The 21,353-nt window shown below is 61.2% G+C and overlaps 1 protein-coding gene across 2 annotated transcripts; it reads right to left on the reverse strand.

Annotated features, from left to right (window-relative positions):
- Positions 1-318: 318 nt before the first annotated feature.
- On the reverse strand, positions 319-20,654 carry COL6A1 (collagen type VI alpha 1 chain). Of its 2 annotated transcripts, none has more exons than XM_037065181.1 (35): positions 20,451-20,654; positions 19,642-19,771; positions 17,879-18,079; positions 16,684-16,843; positions 16,397-16,525; positions 16,280-16,300; positions 16,088-16,108; positions 15,965-16,009; positions 15,062-15,115; positions 14,488-14,532; positions 14,333-14,359; positions 14,067-14,093; positions 13,645-13,689; positions 13,292-13,345; positions 13,079-13,141; positions 12,663-12,725; positions 12,451-12,504; positions 12,318-12,353; positions 12,083-12,145; positions 9,840-9,902; positions 7,356-7,418; positions 6,607-6,669; positions 6,160-6,210; positions 5,975-6,010; positions 5,361-5,423; positions 5,192-5,257; positions 4,325-4,360; positions 3,949-3,985; positions 3,651-3,659; positions 3,387-3,520; positions 3,035-3,144; positions 2,731-2,914; positions 2,454-2,634; positions 1,959-1,988; positions 319-1,756 (listed from the first exon to the last, which is right to left on the reverse strand). In XM_037065181.1, the coding sequence occupies exons 1-35, from the start codon at positions 20,545-20,547 to the stop codon at positions 1,134-1,136; spliced, it is 3,084 nt and encodes a 1,027-aa protein (XP_036921076.1). In that variant the 5' UTR covers positions 20,548-20,654; the 3' UTR covers positions 319-1,133. The 2 variants fall into 2 exon arrangements, with proteins under 2 accessions (XP_036921076.1, XP_036921075.1); XM_037065180.1 differs by lacking the exon at positions 13,645-13,689 and adding an exon at positions 13,935-13,979.
- Positions 20,655-21,353: the final 699 nt, after the last annotated feature.

The following is a 21,353-nucleotide window of genomic DNA, read 5'->3' on the forward strand; positions in this document are numbered from 1 at the left end:
CTCCTCTGATGAGGACGCAGGTCCCCACCGCATGGGTGTCCTGTCCTGCACTCCTGCTGGCCGAGGGCAGCCGGGACCCGCATCTTCCCCTGGTCCCCTGCCAGTCCTGCCAGGGAGAGATGATCACTGGGCTTCTAATGGCCGTGACTTCCTCCCGTGCATGTGAGTGGGCTCGGCTTCCCCCTGTGCTTTCCCCCAGCACGGAACCGCAGGTGGGCATCCCACCGGGAGCCCCAATCTCCTCCAAGCCCCACCGTTGGCACCAAGTGCGGACACGGCAGGGATTTTAATTCCTCGAAAAGACAACCATAAAGAGATGAGTGAAGACTTTTACTTGGAAAATTTGCGGACGGGGACACAGTTGAGAAAAACACAGGAAGGAATAAAAGTAAAACTAACGAAGAAGGATGGTCCCCTCTGCAATGCAGAGCCGTCGCCCCCCGGAGGAAAGAGAGCTTGGCTTGTTTTTAAGATAGCACGTCACCCCGCGCCACAAAACGGCGCAGGGCCCAGGCCTCTCTGTGCAGATGGGAGGGGGGTTGACAGGATAGCACCGTTGTTCTCGGGGTCTGCAAGGACACAGGGTCAAGGAGATACAATTTTCTGCGGTTCTCTGGAGGTGCTGGTCCGTGCTGGGGCGCCGCCCTGGGCTCTCAGGCCGAGGCTGCCGGAGCCCGGGCCTGGGGGGTGAGCAAGGAGACCCTCACAGGAAGAGTTTGAGAAGTCCTCTCAATGCTGGCTTTCCAAAAGCGAGGCGCAGCCCGTTGCCTCACGTGAACTAGGTCGTGGACTTCGGCTGGCAGGTAAACGAGATGTTAGGTGGAGGAGGACCCTGCAGGACGCAGGGTTAGTGAGGGGGTTGGGCAGTGCGGAGCTGACACCCGGGGAAGTGAGGTGTCAGGGGTTCTGATGGGCGGGGCGCCGGAGCCCGAGGGAGGTTCGGGATGTTAACTCGGGGTGGTGAGATGAGGGTTCGGGTGTGCAGGAAGGGGGCAGAGTCCCAGGACCGGGGCACAGAGCCTGCTCGCATGGAGGCTTTTCAAGCTTTCTTCCCTTTAAAAAAATGTAGCTATTTGGGTGGGTCAGGAAGATATACGCCACACTGTTACTATCCTCAGGTTGGGGGAGGCCGGCTAGCCCTGCGCCACCTTCCTGGATACCGTCTGGTAGAAGACGCCCCGCATCAGGGCCGCGTAGCTGGGCACGCGGAACAGGTGGCGCTCGCCGAAGGCCACGTCGTACTCGGCCGTCTTGCCGGTGACCAGGACTCGGATGTGCGGCTCGTTCACCTGCTGGCCCACCACCACCACGAAGACCTCGATGCCCGCCCGCTGGGCCTCCTGCACGGCCTTCTCGATGGCCGCAGCCGTGGCCCCCTGCGAGTTGCCATCTGAGAAGAGCAGCAGCCTCTTCTTGGTGGCGCCCGAGGAGGCCTCGCGGTAGAAGCGGGTCACGTATCGGATGGCGTCGTTGACGTCGGTGGCGTCGTTGAAGAAGTCCATGCCGTCCACGGCGCTGGCCAGCACGGTGTAGTTCTGCAGGAACTGCAGGGCGGCGCGCTCCGGCTGCTGCTGCCCCGTGCCGCTGTACTGCACCACCGCCACGCGCACGTCCTGGGAGGCGTCCACCCGGCCCGCCGTCAGGAAGCGCTCCGCCAGCTGCTTGGCGAAGCGCTTGGTGGTCTCGAAGTTGTGGCTGCCCACGCTGGCTGAGCCGTCCAGCAGGATGGTGATGTCGGCCGGGGAGGAGAACGTGACTGCGGGGGTGGGGGGAGGGGGAAAGGACGCCGGTTGGCACGCGGCGGGGCCTCCCAGCACAGCCGGGGGCGGGCGGGGGAGGGGGTGGTCAGCCAGGGGCACAAGAGCCTGGGGCAGCCAGGCCCCGCCCAACCATCATTATCTTCGGACCCTCCCACTGGAGGCCCCCCCCAAAGCCCTGTCCACACCCCAGGTACTCACTTGGGCAGGTGTAATCTGGACATTTCTTGTCTGTAGGAGAAAAACAATGTGGCATGAAGCCAGCGATCACAGGGACCGCTGTTCCATAGGTAACCCACCCGCAACAAACAGGATACCAGCACATCTCTGCAGAAAACACGGCGCAGGTGTGCAGGTGGTGCTCCTGACTGCCTGGCCAGCCTGCTCGCTGACCCACCCCACCCCACCAGGTGGGGTGTCCCCTTATTCCAGGGTGAACCTTTGAGGTGATGAAATGGTCCCCTGGCATTATTTTGGGATCACCCCACCAGGCCCGTGAGGGGTGAGGCAGAGTCTTGACCCCTTCTGAGAACAGGGAGACCGAGGCTCAGAGGGGGAGCAAGGACGGCCTACAGGTCAGGGTCTGCAGGTCAGATAGCCCGGGACGTGGTGTCTCTGGCTGTCACCCAGCTGCCTGTGCCAATGGGCCGATTCTAGCACAGGCACGTGGGGGCCGCCTGCCCCAGCCCCGCCCACCTATGCAGATCTGGGTGGTGATGTTCTTCAGGAAAGCATCCTCCAGCAGCTCCGCGTAGTTCTCTTTCACCAGCGAGATGCCCGGCCGGCCCTGGGGTGCTAGGCCTTGGCAGGAAATGACGTGGAGCTGGTCAGAGCCCGCAACGAAGCCAAACAAGTCCTTGATGCCCACGGAGACCACCTGTGGGGAGGGACCGTGTCAGCAGGCTCTGGTAGGGAGGGTGCCCCACACCTCAGGGTGCAAAGGCAGCAGCGTGCAGCTTGCAGGTGGCCCCACCTGAATGTCAGGGCCACAGAGTACGTTGAGAGGGGTGGTGTCTCTCTGGGTGTCCGAGCGGCCGTCTGTGATGACCAGGGCGATCCGGTTATTCTGGGTGGGTGGCAGAAGCCGGTCCCGGGTGTACTGCAGGGCCTCGCCCGTGAACGTGCCACCCGCCATCCACTGCAGCTTCTTCACAGCTCTGCAGGACCACGGCACAGTCAGTGTCAGGGCCGGGGCCAGGGCCCAGGCCTGGGCCTGCCGAGGGGGCTGGGTGGGCTCTTAGAGCTGCCCATACGGCCGCTGGGCAGGGTGCACTCACTCCTTGAACTCCTGGGCATTCCTGATGTTGGGGCTCCTCATGTCCACGTGCTCCTGCATCTGGTTGTGGCTGTACTGCACCACGCCTGCGTGCGACTGCCCGGGCTCGAACTGTGTGGGGAGGGCGCCAAGGTCAGGAGAGCCCCTCCGCCCCCTCCCCTCCATCTGCCCCAGGCCAGTCCCAGCAGCCACTCTCACGTGCCAGCAGGCTGGGCTTTTGGTTCTTGAGTGACACAGTGCCCTGTCTTCCCAGGGCCCCCAGGACCTGGCCCGTCTCCAGGCTGGCGTGAGGAAAGACCCCTGCCTCCTGGGAACCACCTTCCCCAGAGCACGGAGGCCAAGGAGGGGCACACCTTGACCAGCTCGTCCCGGCTCAGCCGGTCGATGACCTTGATGATGAAGTCCTTGGCGATCTCGAAGTTCTGCAGCCCAATGCTCTCGGAGCTGTCCAGCACGAAGAGGATGTCGATGGGGCCGCACTTGCACTCTGTGGAGGGGGTGGGGCAGGGGCAGCTGCAGCTGTACAACACGCATGGGGAGGAGGGACACAGGCCCACCCCCCACAGGGTCGGCCTGCCCAAAAGCTGAAACTAGATGAATTAGAGAGTGACACTCACCACAGCAAGCTGGGAAAGAGGAAAAAGATGAGGTTAGGTGACACCGAGACCCCACATCCCATGTAAACCCTCCCGCTAGCTCCCACTTCCCTGGGTCCCCCTGACTGGGGTTCCCAGTCGCCTCTCAGTGGGATGAGAAGGGAGGCTGGTGGTCGGGTTGAGAGTGGCCCAGCCCCCAGGGACGCTCTCGTTGGTGGGGCACACACCTGTCCCTCCCCCACGTGTCTCCCCCTCACTCAGACACTGGGTGCAGGACATGTTCTTTCCAATTGAATTACTCAAGGGTGGAAACACTCACAGCACATTTTCATGATGATGTCCAGAATCTCGCATTCCTAGGGGGGAGACAACACTCCATGATGGGCTGATCGGCCTGTCACCCAGCCTGGGTGGCCCTGGGTGCTGAGGGTAAGGCTGGCCCTCTGGGTCACTCTCCGCTAGGTTGACAACCAGGCTGGGGACATGTAGGGGGTTCTCACTTCCTGGGGTGTGCCCTGCTCTGACCGTAGGCCCCTGTTTCCCAGGTACGGACACCTGGTGTGGTCACTGACATGTGGACGTCACATGTTGCCCATGGCTTCATGTGTCCCCTGTGGCTGTCCTTGGTTCCCACCCCCATGGGATCCTTGGCCAGAGTTGTTGGCCCCAAGGACATGCACAGACACTCCACTTACATCCGGTCCTGGTGGTCCTGCATGTCCTGGGGGTCCCTGTCAGAGAAAAGTTGGGAGAAGGGCTGGAAGTTCTGCCCTGCGGCCCCACTCGTCAGGTCCCTGAACCAGGGGTCTGACAGGAGCTCTCGGCAGGCCCCACTGGGCCCTCGTGACCCCACTTCCCACTAGGAGTCCCCTGAAGGCCAGGAACAGCGGAGCCTTCAGTGTATTGGGGGCTGGAGAAGACCCAGTAACTGCCATCTACTCTGTGACAACTGGCCAACATAGTCCTTTCCCTGGTGGCCAGTGAGTGCACTGACTGGTCCCCTGTGCGCAGCCCACCCATGCTCACTGCCCAGGCGAGCATTTTTTTTAAAGATTTTGTTTATTTATCTTTAGAGGGCAAGGGAAGGAGAGAGGGAGAGAAATATCAATGTGTGGTTTCCTCTCTTGTGTCCCCTGCTGGGAAATGGCCTGCAACCCAGGCATGTGCCTTGACTGGGAATTGAACTGGGATCGAGTGGTTCACAGGCCCATGCTCAATCCGCTGAGCTACGCCAGCCAGGGCCCAGGGGAGCATTCTGCTCAGCCCAGTGGCACGTCCTCCTGGGGGTGCACACGGTGAGTGGGGCGCGAGCCAGGGCAGGCCTTGCTGTGCTTCTGTCGCTGTCAGCTGGTGACTGGCCCTCCCTCCTCCCCCTGCTCACCCCCCCAAGGTGCCCCTTGAAACTGTCTGTTCCCTCTGATCCTGCTCCTCCAACCCCCAGCCCCCCCAGAGATATCTCCCCGAATTTCTCACTTCCTCTCCCCAGCCCCCTCTCTGCCCAAGGCAGCCTCAGGGGTGTCTACCCCCACCCGGCCCCCTGGGCCAGCCACGCCTCTACTCACCTGGGGGCCTTCGGGGCCCCGGTACCCCTTCGCGCCCTTGACGCCGGGGGGTGAAACGTCGTTGTTCTGGAAGGAAGCAGCATGTGTCACAGACACAGGCACTTGTCCCTCCCAGTCCCCACCCTAGGGGTCTCTCAACCGGGGGGCCGGTCGGGGGTGGAGCACTCACGTCCTCTCCGGGCTCTCCGGCCTCTCCCTCGTCCCCCTTGAGGCCGGGGTAGCCTTTCGTGCCCTGCAGGGGACAGGGGGGCACACGTTTATGGGGGTGCAGAGTCCGGGAGCGGGGGCACAGGCGGGGCTGGGGCCAGGGTCCCCCGCGGGCGCCTCGGGCAGAAAGGCCGCTCTCCACCACAGGCATCCTGGCTGTTCCTTTCCTTCACCAATTTTTTCTGTTTTAAACCAGTGTTTCCGTGGTACGATTGATATGTTTCATTTCATTTTTGAGGAGAGGTTTTAAAAGGAAAAACACAATGGAGATACTGTCTGCCCCACCCTCGGTACACATTTCCTGGGGGAGAAATTGAGGCAGAGAGCGGCCAGACTGAGGTGCAGGGGAGGCTGGGGCAGGACCCCCGCTCCCACGCATCGTGAGGGCAGTGGCAGCCACCAAGTGCGTGCCAGTGGGGACACCCAGGGATGAAGACACGTGTTGGGGGCCTTGGCAAAGAGCCTGGTCTAAGGGTGTGTGTGTTCACATGTGCGTGTACATGTTAGAGTTTGTACATGTGAGTGTTTGCATGTGTGTGCATGCACACCAGCAGCCAGGCAGTGGGGGGTACTCACGTTTATCCCGGGGGGGCCCCTGCTGCCCGGATAGCCCTGCAGAGGAAGGTGGGACAGTCACGCCAGGCTCTGATGTGGGACCTCCGTGGACAACCCAGCTACCCCCTGGCTGGGTGCCACCTGCCGGCCCACGTGAGCCCAGCTGCCAACAAGGAGGGTGGTAGGTGGGGGTTGGGGGAACTCACAGGGAAGCCAGGGAAGCCTTCAGTGCCATTTCCGGGGGGACCATCTTCACCCTGGGGGAGCAGACCACGTCCCATCACTGTGGGAACCGCCCAGGCCTGGGATGTCTCCAGACGGCATGGGCACGGGAGTGACGCTTTTGGGTCCCTTGTCAGCCTGGAAGGCATCTCCCAGCCCAAACGGCCCTGGGGGTCCCCTGCCTCCCCTCCTGGACCTTGGAGCAGATAGGCTGGCAAAGTACCCATGTGTTTGGTGACCACGGTGACCACAGTCACCGCAGTGACTGTAGTGTCCACGGACACTGAGGGGATGCTCCCTGTCCAGTTACTTCGACCGTGACCTTCAGTTTAACCACATGAGCTTGGAGCTCAAGCCCAGGGCTTCTGAGGGTCTCAGGTGACCAGGTGTCAGTCTCTCCAGAACCCTGTGCCCTTGGGCCCGTCACTCACCCTTTCGCCCATCAGTCCGGGGTCTCCGGGGGGTCCTACGGGCCCTTGGGCACCTCTGGGACCCTAAGAAGGAGAGGGGTGGGTTTGGGAAAAGTGAGTGGGCACCTGAGGGACGAGGTCTCACAGGGGAAAATGAGAGGGAGGATTAAATGGGACAGCAGCTGGGCAATGATCGAATGAAAGGCCTTAAACCCAAGGTCCCGGGGCTGCTGCAGACGGAGCAGAACAGGGCCCCGGGGGTCAGCGCCCAGCCTCCCACTAGGGACCTGCCCAGGGGCACCGGCACATGAGCAGAAATGGACAGGGATACCCGGGAATCCAGAATCCAGAACAGCCTGTGAGCCCGGCAAGGGCATTCAGAGGAACAAACAGACCCAAGCTAAGGCGTGGCTCAAAGCACATGTCAACAACGTTTTGAAAAACTGTTAGGATTTCCGGAGGAGGTTCGTCACGAAAAAAACAAACCTTGTGAAGTCAAATTTTCAGGCATAATGTGCAAAGAAAGAAAAAGAAATTGGAAAGAGATAAGCCAAAATTTTCATATTATTCAGCTCTGGGTGGTACTATTTTAGATTTCGATTCTCTTTTTAATTTTTGTGTTTGTTTCCCAAATGTCCTAAAAGTCACGTGCACTAAAATGAGATGAAATGTCTACATGCGCCAGCAGCCAGGGGCCTCTCCCAGGGCAGAGAGAAGGGCCGGGGTCAGGGCTGCCCCTCCTGGAGCCAAGGGCAGGGAGGGCTACTCACCTCGAGCCCCGGGGGCCCCTCGTCTCCGCGGTATCCTTTAGGTCCAAGGGGGCCAGCATCACCCTGCGAAGAGACAGACAGGCCCCACTGGACCCTCTCTCCGCCTACGCCAGCCCTCCCAAGGTGACTGGCTGGCCTGCCCCACCTACGCCCTCCCAGGAGGCACATCACCTGCCCTTCTCGGCCCAGGGTCTCGGTCCCCCGAGCACTTCATGGACACCCCCAGCCCGGCTGGAGGAAGGAGGGTGAGCGCACAGAGTTCACAGACCTGCTGGCACCGGCGCCCCACCAGCCATGACCACCCTCAGATGCCCTGCTGTAGGTTGGGATTCCCAGACCAGGTCCTTCTGGAACGAGGTCCTCTCCCAACTGTGTATGACTCCCCATCATCCAGCCTGTTCCATCCACCAGCTGGCAGCCAGGAGGATGCCCTCCCCACAGCCACGCCGGGGTCCGGGCAGCCTGTGGTCCAGGCACCTCAGGCGGCATCAGCACTACACACTTTGCATGTTGGCCAGGAGGACCAGCAGCCCCGCCCCCCCTTGGGGTTCACAGTCTAGGCCCTGAGAGGCCAGGTCGGGACATAAAAAGGGGAGGGGGCAGGAGGGAAGATGGAAACGGAGGCCCTGGGTGCCCCAGGCTGGGCCAGTGGGAGGCCCCATCCGATGTCCCCCCCAGGCGCCCTCCCTCCCCCAAGGAACAGGAACCCGGTGGCCCACCAAAGGCAGTGAAGACCAGGCAAACGCCGGGCCAAGTTCCTGCTTCCTTCCCCACCGCTCCTGGTGGGCAGCACTGGCCCCCACAAGGGCGGGAGGGGTGGCACCCAGGGCAGGAAGGCGGGATGGGTGATGTCTGCCCCTTCCTCCACTGTCTGCAGTTCTCAACTGTTTTTCCTTGGGATTTGGAAAACCGTATTTCCCAGGAAGTTCTGAAGGGAACCCTTGGTGTGGGAGCTGACTGCCTTGTGGGGGTGTCGGTGGGGTGGGGAGAAAGCGGGAGCCTAAGGGGCAGAAACAGCGCTGAGGCCAGGAAGTCCAGCATCCAGTGTGGGTGGACCGGGTTCCAACGCTGCCCGAACCCGCCCTCCCCGGCCCCCAGGCAGCTGGGCGCGTGAGCTGGGGGCCGACCGTTCACAGCTGGGTCATAGGCTGGAGGGACCAGGGCCTCCTCCGGAGGAAGCAGTCTCCCCAGCATCGCCAGGGGTTCCTACGACCTGGGCTGCTCTCGCCCTCCCATGTAGGATTATTTGGCGATGATCACACACATGTCATTTGGCCACGCAATTCTGTTCCTAAGAATTTATTCTGGTTATAGCCTTGATGTATTTCAAGATGGAAGGAAAATGGATGAATGGATGGGTGGAGGAGTGGATGAATAGACGACAGATAAATCAGAGAGATGGACTGATAACTAGGTACGCCACGGAAGGGTAGGTGGATGAGTGACTGGCAGGAGGGGCAGATAATAGATAACCGACAGACAGCAGATGTTAAGTGACAGAGATGGATGGGTGGCTGGGTGGGTGAGGGGATCAGGGACAATGGATGGGTGGGTGGATGGACAGACAAAGGAGCTGCCAGAGGGAAAGACGGATGTTGACATTTATCAAGTGTTTTTCTGCAAAGCCATACCCTGGGGAGAGCCTCTGTATGGGAGGGACGGCACATTCACATTCGGTGAGTTTGCTCAGTGGGCCACTGGGGAGGCCAGGGCCAGTCTGCACCTCTTCCTGACTCCTCCCCCAGCCCCGGATCCCTAGTAGGGTCAGAACCGCTGCTTCCTTAGGGTCCTACTCGCCCCTCCCCCTCCCCCAGCATGGTCTCAGGAGTTCTGGAACCTTCTGTGCAATACATACCCAAATTGCCCTCCAGCCAGGATCTCACACCTGGGCTCCAAAAGCTGAAGGAGTGCCCCCTCCCTCACCCGTCACCCTGTACCCTCCAATGTGGGCTGCCTGGGTCCAAAGCTCTGCCCTCAGTGACCCAGCCCCACTAGGCAAGGACGGGGGGTTTTGTGCCCAGGGGCCTGGGGCCCCCTCACCCCTTCCGCAGCCAGCCCTGCCCATGCCTTCTCCACCTGGATATTGGCCTCCACCCCCCACAGCCCTCCTCTAGCTCCAACCAAGCCAGGGAGCCCCTCCCGACCCACTCTGAGGGCAGAGCTTGTGGGGACAGTGGGAGTCTCTCACTCAGCTCTGTGTCCTGCCAAGTGCCCACCAGATGATGAATGGGGGGTCCCTCTGTGAGTGCTGAACATCTAGGGGCCACAGGAGCTAGGCCCGCTGTCACCCATTCCCACTCCCTGGCTCCAGCTGCCCCCAGCGTCCTGCAGCTGGCTCCTGACCCCCATGCCCCAGGTCACACCTCCTGCAACAGAAAAGACCTCCCCACAGATCCCTGAGCTGCTGGGAGCATTTCTGCTAGAAGACAAATCGGCAGGCCTGACCCCCACCTGGACACTCCCTCAGAAGGCCAGGTTTCCTACCGGGTCTCCGGGGACGCCAACAGGGCCTTCCCGCCCCTGTTCGCCTGGGGGTCCAGCTTCACCCTGGAAAGGAATAAGCTGGTGAGGTGGGGACTGGGGAGGGCGAGGCTTGGGGGGCCCAGAGCTGCCCACTGTGCTCCCAGGCCTCATCCTTCCTTCCTACTGTCCTACATTTCTACCCAGCGTGGCCACTTGCTCAACTGTCCAGTGACTTATGTGATTCCAGGAGGCCCAGCAAGGAGGCCAGCAGCTCCTCCTGAGGCCCAACTGCCTCTTCTCCAGGGGGCTCACTGATGGGGTCCTGGGAGCTGTGGCCCCAGCACGGGGAGATTCTATCTGCCAGGGGTGCGTGCTGGAGGCGTGGCCTGGCCTTCGGTCCCATTTTCTGATCTCAGCTGGGTGGGTTTGGAAGGGGGCCAAAGCCAGGTTATCCCTGCTTTGGTGTTCCTCCTCAACCCCTGCATTAGGCCTCAGGGTAAAGTCACTGTCCCTTTGGGACACCTGACTACACGCAGGTCCCTCACAACCTCACACGGTGTCCTGTGCATGGGTGAGCGAGCTGCAGCACCGCCCAGGTCTGTAGGGGGCAGCGGGCCCCACCTGCCTCTGAGGTTGGAAGTTCTGCACCCTTTCCCCCTAACTCAGGAGCTATGCGGTGGGGCCTGCCCTCCCCCCACCAAAACCAGGCACCGAACCTGCTCGGTGTCTGCCCTCAGGGACCAGCAAAGCCTTGCCCCGGAACCATGGGGCCAGAGAAAACCTAGCTGGGCCACTGGGCCAGGCCCGGCCTCCTAGCCACAAGGTTTGTGCGGCCGCAGCCTCCTGATGCTCCTGCCCTCGAGGTGCTAGGATCCAAAGGGCAACGCAAGCTCTGTCTGCAGAAATGTTTTCAGAGTTGTTTGGGTGGGGGCGGGGGGGCTGCTGGTATCTAGAAAAGGTCCAGGTATGTGGCGAGGGGCCCGAATAAGGACACCGAGTCACAGGGAAAGTTGTGCAGCTACGTAAGTGACAGTCACCTGACGAGAAGACACAGAGCTGGAAATGGGGAATGTGCTGTGTGAGGGGCATTTCAGACCCCGCAGTTGCAGACCTGAAGGACGCGTGTGTGCACACCACGGAACGTCAGAGAGCACACCGACTGCGTCTCGGTGGGGTGTTGGATGGTCGTTTCCCACACCAGCTGGCCCTCCGTGGTGGGAGAGAGGCCCCTGCTTCGCCCTCCTTGCCTCAGCCTGGGCCTGGCTCCTGCCTCCCTTCGGACCCAGGGGCGGGGCCCAGCTGGAGGTCTGAGTGAGGGCGAGGGCAGCCGCTGCTGCCTTCCCTGCACTAGTGGGAACTGTCTTTGTTTGGAAAAACAGAAACCTAGGGGCCAACGGGACTTGGTGCAAGTGTCCTATGATTCTGACAGCTTGACATCAGTCTGTCGCCCCCCTAGAGAGGCAGGGCCCCGGGTTAATGAACAGCCACTCACCGGGTCTCCTCTCGGGCCCCGTACACCAGGGGTCCCCTGTGGTCCTCTTTCCCCAGGGCCACCCTGTGTGGAAAGAGGTAGGAGGTGTGGTTGCAGACCCAGACCCCCAAGTGGGAGGGACTCAAGGGCCAGGTGCAGAACCGACACCCCCAGCAGGCTCCCAGCTGGTGATGCGGCCACGTCTGGTGCTAAGCAGGGAGGCACAGAGCCCAGGGCACCACCCCAATGGACTCACCTTTTCTCCAGGGTTGCCGTCTGGCCCTGGGTTGCCCTGGGATGGAGAGTAACATATGGAAGCATTAGTTTGNGACAGACAGTCGCCTGACGAGAAGACACAGAGCTGGAAATGGGGAATGTGCTGTGTGAGGGGCATTTCAGACCCTGCAGTTGCAGACCTGAAGGACGCGTGTGTGCACACCACGGAACGTCAGAGAGCACACCGACTGCGTCTCGGTGGGGTGTTGGATGGTCGTTTCCCACATCAGCTGGCCCTCCGTGGTGGGAGAGAGGCCCCTGCTTCGCCCTCCTTGCCTCAGCCTAGGCCTGGCTCCTGCCTCCCTTCAGACCCAGGTGCGGGGCCCAGCTGGAGGTCTGAGTGAGGGCGAGGGCAGCCGCTGCTGCCTTCCCTGCACTAGTGGGAACAGTGTTTGGAAAAACAGAAACCTAGGGGCCAAAGGGACTTGGTGCAAGTGTCCTATGATTCTGACAGCTTGACATCAGTCTGTCGCCCCCCTAGAGAGGCAGGGCCCCGGGTTAATGAACAGCCACTCACCGGGTCTCCTCTCGGGCCCCGTACACCGGGGGTCCCCTGTGGTCCTCTTTCCCCAGGGCCACCCTGTGTGGAAAGAGGTAGGAGGTGAGGTTGCAGACCCAGACCCCCACGTGGGAGGGACTCAAAGGCCAGGTGCAGAACCGACACCCCCAGCAGGCTCCCAGCTGGTGATGCGGCCACGTCTGGTGCTAAGCAGGGAGGCCCAGAGCCCAGGGCACCACCCCAATGGACTCACCTTTTCTCCAGGGTTGCCGTCTGGCCCTGGGTTGCCCTGGGATGGAGAAGAACATATGGAAGCATTAGTTTGGGATGGGAACTCAGCCTGAGGCTCAGGAACATGGAACAGGAGGCCAAACATGGGTGCTTACCTCGTCGCCAGCCTCACCCCTCTCTCCCGGGGGACCAGGTTCTCCGGGGTCTCCCTGTGGGGAACAAGGGTACACTCATCCATCTCTGGCCTGGCAGTGTCTGGACTGAGGCTGGCCTGTTCCTTGCAGCCTCTCCCTGGGCCCGGGCTCCCCCACCCAGGCTTAGGTAGAAGGAGGGGGTGGGGTGGGGTCGGCACGGCATGCACGCTCACCTCATCTCCGGAGGGCCCTGTGGCCCCTGGCCTCCCAGGCTCCCCATCAGCTCCAGGCGCCCCCTGGAAAAATTATAAGGGTCAACCCCTCCTATCCTATCCTGTCTTGGGGGAAACCAGGGGACCAGAGGTGCCATGGCCACCCCCCTGCTGAAGGCAGGTGTGATGGGGATGGGAGAGTCTGAGGCTCAGTGACGCGGGTGGACAGAGCGTCCCCCTGAGCAAATGCCCCTGCCCATCAGTTGTGATGTTTGATCCCTTTCTGGCCCACCACTCCCACCTCCAGTTTCCATGCTGGCCCAGAGCACAGCAGCAGCCACAACCTCTCCAGGGGCCATGGCCTGGACCACAAACCTTAGGGACACTCAGTAGCTGATAATGCCCCAGCCCCAGCCCAGGGGCCTCACAGCACTAACCTTTTCTCCCTTCAGTCCAAAGGCACCCACGTCGCCCTTGGGCCCTGGGGGTCCTTGAACGCCCTGGTGAGAGGATTGGAGAAGTCAGTCCACAGTGTTAACCAAGCAGCCACCGGGTTGCACCTGTATGCCACACAGCCCTCTGGCGGCCTCTCAAGAGCATCAACAGAAGCACTTCCAGGCTTAAAATATCAACGAGGGAAAGCAACTTACATCAAATCCAGGCGAGCCCTTGCAGCCTGGCAGGCCAGGGTACCCCGTCTCCCCCTGGAAGGAGGAAGGGGGGTTTGGGAGTCAAGCCCTTTGGCTCCGGCTCATCCATACCCTTCCCAGGAAAGCCCCAGTCCAGAAGATGTTCTGATCTTGGCTAGGTGGCTTGGGGACCACAGGGACCTTGGGCTCAGCAAGACACGTCTCCTGCCTTTCCCACTGCCTCTGAAGTGCCCGGGAGTGCCCACACGAGGTCCCTGTCTGCCAATGTCTGGAGAAGTGCTTGGCTTTGCCCACTGTCCCTCTCCCGAACCATGTGCTCTGGCCCTCGGCCCTTCCCCGTGGCTGGGGGTTACCTTCATGCCGTCCACACCGTCGATGCCACGCTTGCCCTTCTCACCCTGTGAGGNCAGGAAAGCCCCAGTCCAGAAGATGTTCTGATCTTGGCTAGGTGGCTTGGGGACCACAGGGACCTCGGGCTCGGCAAGACACGTCTCCTGCCTTTCCCACTGCCTCTGAAGTGCCCGGGAGTGCCCACACGAGGTCCCTGTCTGCCAATGTCTGGAGAAGTGCTTGGCTTTGCCCTCTGTCCCTCTCCCGAACCATGTGCTCTGGCCCTCGGCCCTTCCCCGTGGCTGGGGGTTACCTTCATGCCGTCCACACCGTCGATGCCACGCTTGCCCTTCTCACCCTGTGAGGGGCAAAGGCCAAAGGATCAGATGAAGGTCATACAGCACCCACGGTGGGGCAGAACACATGTCCCGACTGCCACACTCACCTTGTAGCCCTTGGGTCCCCTGGAGCCCTGTAGAGACAGGAAGGGAGGGTGAGTGGGGTAGTTCCCCCATCACGGGGAGAGTCCCCATGTCCTCCCAGGGAAGTGGAGGAGGACAGCATGGAGGGAGCAGTCTTCCAGGTTTCTTGCAAAGGGGATGCCAGTCAACCCCCTGGCAGCTTTTTGGGGATGGGCAATGTTGTCCTTGTCCAGGTGAGGGGGGACTGCTCTGCACCGGAGGGCACACCCCGAAGTTGTGCCTCACTCACCTTCTCCCCTCGGCTTCCCTTTTCTCCCTACGAGGCAAACAGAGGAGCGGAGGGGGCTGTTAGTGGAGTCCCAGGGCCCGGTGCCCAGGCACAGCTCCTATGCACTGTGGCTCGGCCCCAGGACAGGCCACTGGGGTGGGGCAGGGAAGACGCACCTTCATCCCCTGGTAGCCGACAGGTCCTAGGTCCCCAGGCCTTCCCTGAAACACAAAGCAGGATGTGTGTTAGACCCTCCCCTGGGGGCGGGACCAGCCCCCACCCCAGCCCCGACCCAGCCCACTCCATTCTGGCCTGGTTAGCCAGAGAGACTGGGCACACTGATCACTGGTCCAGCCGGCCCGCTGCCACCCTGCTGGCTGGCATCTGAGGGGGCAGTTCCACTGTAAAGGCCCCACCTCCACTGAGTTCAGGGAGGAGCTAGGGCTGGGTTGTGGGGAGACTGGCCAAGGCTGAAGCAGAGATCGGGACACTTTCTGCCCAACTCCCTGCCTCCCATGCTGAGCACAGGCTGGCCATGTGTGGAGGCCCAAGGGGTCCCCCTGTTGGGGTGCGCTGGATGGAATGTCTATGCAGTGCTCTGGCCCTGGCTGCCCACGGGAGTGTGTCCTCTGAGGGCCGTGACCATGGCACTCAGACACCAGCCATCCTTCTGGAAGTTTCCGTGGCCTGGTCCCTTGGCTTCAGGCTTCTTAGCGCTTCCAGCCCCAGGGTCGGGCGCTTGATACTTACAGGGTCTCCGGGTTCTCCTTTCTCTCCTGGGAGACCTGGCTTCCCTCGTTCTCCCTGGAACACAAAGCAGATTGAGGTTAGGGGACAGTTTCCCAAGTATTTCTGCAAAGCTGGTGAAAGGGACCCCTGCTGGCTTGTGTGCTTTTCAGCCACCTTCTCCATCACCTGTGGCCCACCTTGGGGTCTTCGAGGTCAGTCCCAGATGCCCCCTCCCTCACACCCCACCAGGCTGTGGGCTGCCCCACCAGCTGGGGAGAGGCCTCAGCCTCTTTCTTCTCTGCCATCCTGCACCACATTCCACCTGCTGGGCTCCTGGGTGGGCCACGCGGACTCAGAGACCCTCCCCCGGGAGATGCTGGCTCAGCTCCCATGGTCAGTGGCCACAGGGTTTCATGCCACTGAAGCTGACATTTTAAAGGAGAAGCCAGAAATCTGGACTTTCCTCACCAGTGTCACAATTTGTAAGTACCGGCAACAAGTCTTGATTTTCAAAGTCTCCCTGTGTAAGCCACCTTGGCCTGGGTCCCAAGTGCGTGCCCCTCTCCCATCAAGGCCCATCTCCAGGAGCCAAGTGCTCAAGGGACACTTTCAGAAAGGGTCAGTTCCTCCACCACAGGGAGGGGCAAGGGAGCTGCCAGACCCCCGTCCCTCACACCAGCCCTGGGCCAGCCCTGGGCCAGCCCCGGGCCACAGGGTCACTGTGCCTGACTTCTCTCCCCATGGCCGAGGACATCTGCTCAGGGAGGGATGCCTTTGCCGTCCCCACACCCAGCCCAGTGGCAGGTGCACGGTGGGTGCTCAGGACAGCTGCCCCGGGTGCCAGGCTGCAGGGACAGTTCTCCCACCTCCACTCAACACCCCTCTCTCTCCTGGTGTAAGTAAGGGCATGGCGCGACCACTCACCTCGTACCCAGGGTCGCCCCGTGGTCCGGGAGGTCCTCTGGCTGGCTGCAAGGCAGAGAGATCGGTCAGCCGGGACAGACCCTCCCCAGAGGCCCCGGGAGTGGGCGGGGCACCCGCACTCACCTGGCACTCGAAGGAGCAGCACTGCGGGAGGGGGAAAAAGCAACACGTCAGAACGCCAAGCACGGCTGCCTCACCCCGGTCCCTTTGGGCGCTTGGAGGGCTTGGCTTGGGTGCCCAGGGTTGGGGACAGGAAGGGACCAGTGGTGACACCTTGGGCAGTGGGGGGTGGGGGGTGGGGGGCGGGGCTCTTACCACTTGTTCCACATTATTTTTCTGAAAATAAAACGAAAAAATCAAATTAATTTGTATTTGTAGCACAGGGTGTCCCTGCATCCGGACGTGGGAGGGTGACAGTGTGGCGGCACTCACAATCATGTCGGTGATGGTGTCAATGGTCTGGCTGATGGTCTCCTCCGCATCGCGGTTCTGCCCCCAGTCGGCCGCTGTGAAGTTGCGCCGATACGTGTGGTCTGTGGCGATGATGCTCAGACGTGGCTCCTGCGGCGGACAGGGCAAGAGCAAGGGTGACCGTGAGACTGAGAATGTGACCCCTCCCCCACCTCTTCTCCTCCCCAGGCCCTGTCCTTCATCTTGGTTTCTGCGTCTCTGCACCCACAGGCTGGGCCCTAGCCCCCTCCCTGGCCACAGGCTCCTACCAGGTGGTCGGGCGTGATGGCCACTGAGAAGACTTTGACACCCAGGTGCTTGGCCTCATTCACAGCGTCCTCCAGGCCCCCGCATGGCTCCTTATAGCCTTCCAGGGGGTGCCCGTCAGTAACCACAATCAGGTACTTGTTCTCCTTCAGGTGGGAGCCCCTGCAAGGGGGTGGGCATCCGTGAGACCCTGCATGGCTCCAGCTCCCTCAGGCCACCCCAGACCCCGACAGCCCACGGTCCCCTTTGGCGGGCTGAGGCGTGGCATGGGAAGTAACAGGGACAGACACCCCGGAGGGAGCCCCAGACTCGAGCTGCTCTGCAAAGTGGGGTTTCCTGTTTCACTGAACAGTGTTTGTCTTTGCCGGTCCTGCTACAACGTGGAACCATAAAAACAGACATAAAGCAGAATAAACAGAATTTTGTGGGGTCCCATTTCCCTGAAGACTAGTTTGGAAAATGCACCCACAGCCCGGGGAGAGGCACTGGTCCTCACCGACCCCGAGGCATCTGGACGCAGAACCTCCAGCCCAGGCAGTGGGAGAGGACGGCTGAAGGCCTGCACACCCCCTCCCCACCTGGAGCGGGGCCCTTGGGGCTGCAGCAGGGCGGAGCCCCAGCCAGAGCCCACCCTCACCCTGCACACTTTGGCTGCTGCCTGCTCACTGCTGCAAAGGTCCCAAGTAACACGCAGGGCCAGCACTGGAGACATCGATGCTCTCACGGGGGTCGTTCCCTCTATACTGCCCCTCTATCTATGTCTGTCTCTCTGTCACTGTCCCTCTGTCTCTGACTGCGGGCATTGCCTCTGCTTGGCCAAAAGGTGGCAGTGATGGGGGCGTCTCAGCTCCCTGCTGCTTGCAGTGGTTGAGGAGACAGTGGGTGGCTCCAGGGAAGGATGGAGGGATTCAGAGTGACCCTTGGAGGCCAAGAAGGGGGCTGGGCAGTGGTCACTAGCATGATCCCCTTGGCCACTAGGACTGGTCCTGGTGGATCCTGGGCACCAGAGGTTGGTTTGCCAGTGCGCAGCCCCTGGGGCCTGGCGAGGATCAGGGCAGCGACCTGCCGGGGTCAGGAAGGCGGAGGCCCCCAGGGACATGGGGCCTGTGCATCTCCCCAGAGGCAGGAGCCATGCCCGGACTGGACCACAGACCGGGCAGCCACGTGTGTGCAGGCCTGGGGGTGGGGCGTGCTCACCCAACCAGCAGCTCCTCCAGCCCCTTCTTGATAGCGCAGTCCGTGTAGGTGCCCTTGCCGAAGTACTTGACGGCGTCCACGCTGGCCTTCAGCGCATCCCGGCCGCTGGGCATGCGTGTGAGCCCCTGGATGATCTCTACCTCGTCACTGTAGTGCAGCGCGCCTGCGTTCCACACCAGGTTGCGGTCGCAGCGGTAGTACCTGCCGGGGTGGAGGGTGAGCAGTGGCCCTCCCGCTCCCCGCTGCTGTCCATCCAGCATGAGATCGCCCCTTTCACAGGTGGGAGACCACCCGGCCCCACCCTGCCCCAGAGGTGAGAGCTGGCCAGCCATGGGCCGGACTTGACGTGTGGCCCTAAGACGCCCAGTCCCTGACTTGGTGGCCACGTGTGGGAAGGTGGCATGGTCAGGGGGCACAGGCTCCAGCCAAAAAACCACCAGTATCCTGATTTCCAGGGACTTCGGATGAGCAGCCGTGTGTGCCTGGACTGTGGTAGGCGGGGCAGAAGGTGTCCACCTCTTAGTGGATGGTGGTGGGGGCAGACCCCACAGTGGGGAGCATCGGTGAGACCGGGTCTAAGCAGGACGCTGGTGAGGGGTCCCCAGGGGTATGACTCTGCACCTCTCTCCCCCACACACCTGGACCCCAGGACTCTCAGCCTTCCTCTGCCCAAGCCTGGGGGGTCCTGCACAGCAGCCCATTCAGCAGTGGGAGTGACTTAGCTCCTTTGGCCGTGCTAACAGTGACAACCACTAGAGGGGCCTATTCCAGCTCGTGGGGAGGGGATGGAGGCACAGGAGGTTGATTAAGGGGCCAAAGGCACACGGAAGGGGGGTCGGCCCACATGGCTGCCCAGCACCCCTCCTGGAGGCATCATCCATGTAACCCCCAGTACCCTTCTGGCCCATGCACCTGGGCATTCAGGGAGGTGTGGGGTCTCAGGTGTCATAACTCCATGCATTGGGCAGCCACATCTCCGCTTCCTTTGGCCCCACTGGGTCGGGGGAGGTTCAGGGCCCTTCAGCAGGTCAGCAGAGACCGGGCTGGGTCAGCTGGGTCAGCTGGGACTAGGGGTGGGACCCTGCATAGGTGGGAGGAGTTGGGTTCTGACCCAAGCCCCTCCTCCCTACTGCTCTGTCCTTCCACTGTGGGCGGGTCCTGTCCTTGGCCACACCCCCCCCAAGTGCTGTGGATTCACAGATGAATGGGTAAGTGAATGAATGGAGTGTGCCATGCCCAAACCCAGAACCAAGCTGGTGGCCCTTCCAGGCCCCTGTGTCTGAGATTCTGGCCACATTGAGACACTGGGTCTGACCACAGGCTCTGACATCCCATGTGGGCAGTAGTTAGTGTCCAGGTGGCTGGTGAGGTGTATCTCCTCCAGGCTCCACTCAGGGCCTCAGGCCACCTTTTTAAACCTGTTCGGTTTGGGATGGGAGGCAGTTTCTCTTGTGCATTTGGGGTGACAGGTGCCCCACATCGAAGCCCTGTCCTCTCAGGCCTCCTGCTGGCCAGAGCCCTCTCCCTCTTCCCTTGGCTCCATCTCAAACCCTCCTTTGGTGCATCCGAACCTCTGTGGACTTTGGGAAGGTACGCGAGTGACCAGGCCAACACCTCCCTTCTCAGACGGAGAAGTTGAGGCCAGACTCCCTGCTGGGTGGTGGCAGGCAAGGCACTAGGCTGGCCGGTGCCCTGGGCCCACCGGCCTTTCCTCTGAAAGGCTCATAGAAATGCAGGAGAGAGGCCAAAGTGTGCCCTCTTACCTGTCTTTCAGGTTGTCGATGAAGCGCTTGGTGAAGGCCTTGACCTTGTCCACCAGGGCCCCATAGGGCTTTAGCCTCAAGGCCACGCTCTCGGAGGTGTCCAGCACAAAGAAGAGGTCCACAGGGCAGTCTGGGCCAGGGATAGGAGATCTGTCACTCATGCCCTGCACCCTTGGGGACACACTGAGGCCAACTTTACCCACTCTCCCTTCCAGCAACTGTGACCCTGCCGGCCACTGCCTCGGTCAGCCAGCCCGGCTGTGCTGAATGGCTCTATCAAGAAAAGCTGGCCCCCAGCAGTGGGGTGGGGTGGCCATGAGAACCCCCACATTCAGTCCTGAGAACCCTGCCAGGCCTCGGGGAAGGCAGGGAACTCCACCCTGGACCACCGCTCTCTCACTACATTTCCAACTTAAATTTACTACCAGGGGCGTGAACTTCAGAAAAAGGTGTGTGGGAACAGGTAGCCACATTTCTTGACTGACTGCCAGGCAAGGAATCAGATGGAATTCACTGGGGTAGAGAAAGAAAACAGCACTGACGAGCAGGACAGTTGCTCGTGAAGAGCTGGAGGCTGAGACCCAAATGAAGTTCATTGTCCTCACCGAGTCCTCCCAACTGGCCACAATGGTGACCAGGGCCCACCGGCCTTGCCAAGCTGGGGAATTTCAAGCACCCCCACGAGGTCCCCCATTCACAGCTCTCAGGCCAAGGAAAGAGGCCAGGGTCCCACTGGGGATGGATGCGTCCCGCCCAGGCACTGCCTCACAGGGCAGCAAAAAGCCCAGTTGGAGATTCAGCCCACTCACCTTGGAAGGCAATGGCTCTCTCGGCTGCCGGGAGGTCCTGTCCTGTGACCCAGCAGGCCTGCAGCAGCAGAGCAAGCAGAACCAGGGTGAGCCTCATGTCACCGGCCTGCAAGTCACCATCCAGCGAGGGCAGGGGCCAGGGTGAGCTGACAAGGACCAGAGAGAGAGAGAGAGAGAGAGAGAGAAGTTGTCTCTACTCTGCCGGAGTTACTGCCTGGGAGGGAGGGAAGGAGAGAGGGAGGGCGGGGGAAGAGGGAGGAGGAGCGGCAGACGGGGAGGAGGCTGGGGCCGGCCCAGAGGGGAGTGGAGGCCGGGGTCTCCTCCAGCTCGGGGCTGAGTCACAGTGAGAGAAAGTCTCTGGTCTTCGGAGCAGCTTTCAGCCCAGGACACTGCTCTGCTGAAGAGTCCACTCCCCCCGCGTGGAGGCTGCGCTTCTCGTGCTCACAGAACAAAGGCGCAGTGGAGTGGAAGGTGCCTGGAGAAAGAACTGCGACCACAAGTGAACCTCCTAGCCACGTTGGTCGGTGGTTTCCTGTCCCGACACCTTGTGGAGCTGGTCTGTGTGTCCACCGATCCCCTCGCTGACCACTCCCTACACACGGCGTGTCTCCAGTCCACTGCTTGGTGGGATTTCGGAGTTATTTTTCATGCGGATAATTCCTCAGTTCAGTCAAATACATGTTCCGAAAACACATTTCACTTTTTACTGTGGGAAAACAAACTCAACAGATATACATATATATTTGAGGCCCCGCATGAGTGGGTTCCAGATGTGGTCAGACCCAACCCCTGCGCCAGAGAAGTTTCCAGAAGACCTTTGCTGGAGCTGGAGCTGGCGACACTTGTCTAAAACCGGCCTAAATTGTTGATAGTTTAAAAAATACATGAACGTTGTATAACCAT

Source organism: Sturnira hondurensis, unplaced genomic scaffold (assembly GCF_014824575.4).
Source record: "Sturnira hondurensis isolate 20B ecotype Veracruz unplaced genomic scaffold, ASM1482457v3 Scaffold0015596, whole genome shotgun sequence".
NCBI classification, from domain to species: Eukaryota; Metazoa; Chordata; class Mammalia; order Chiroptera; family Phyllostomidae; genus Sturnira; species Sturnira hondurensis.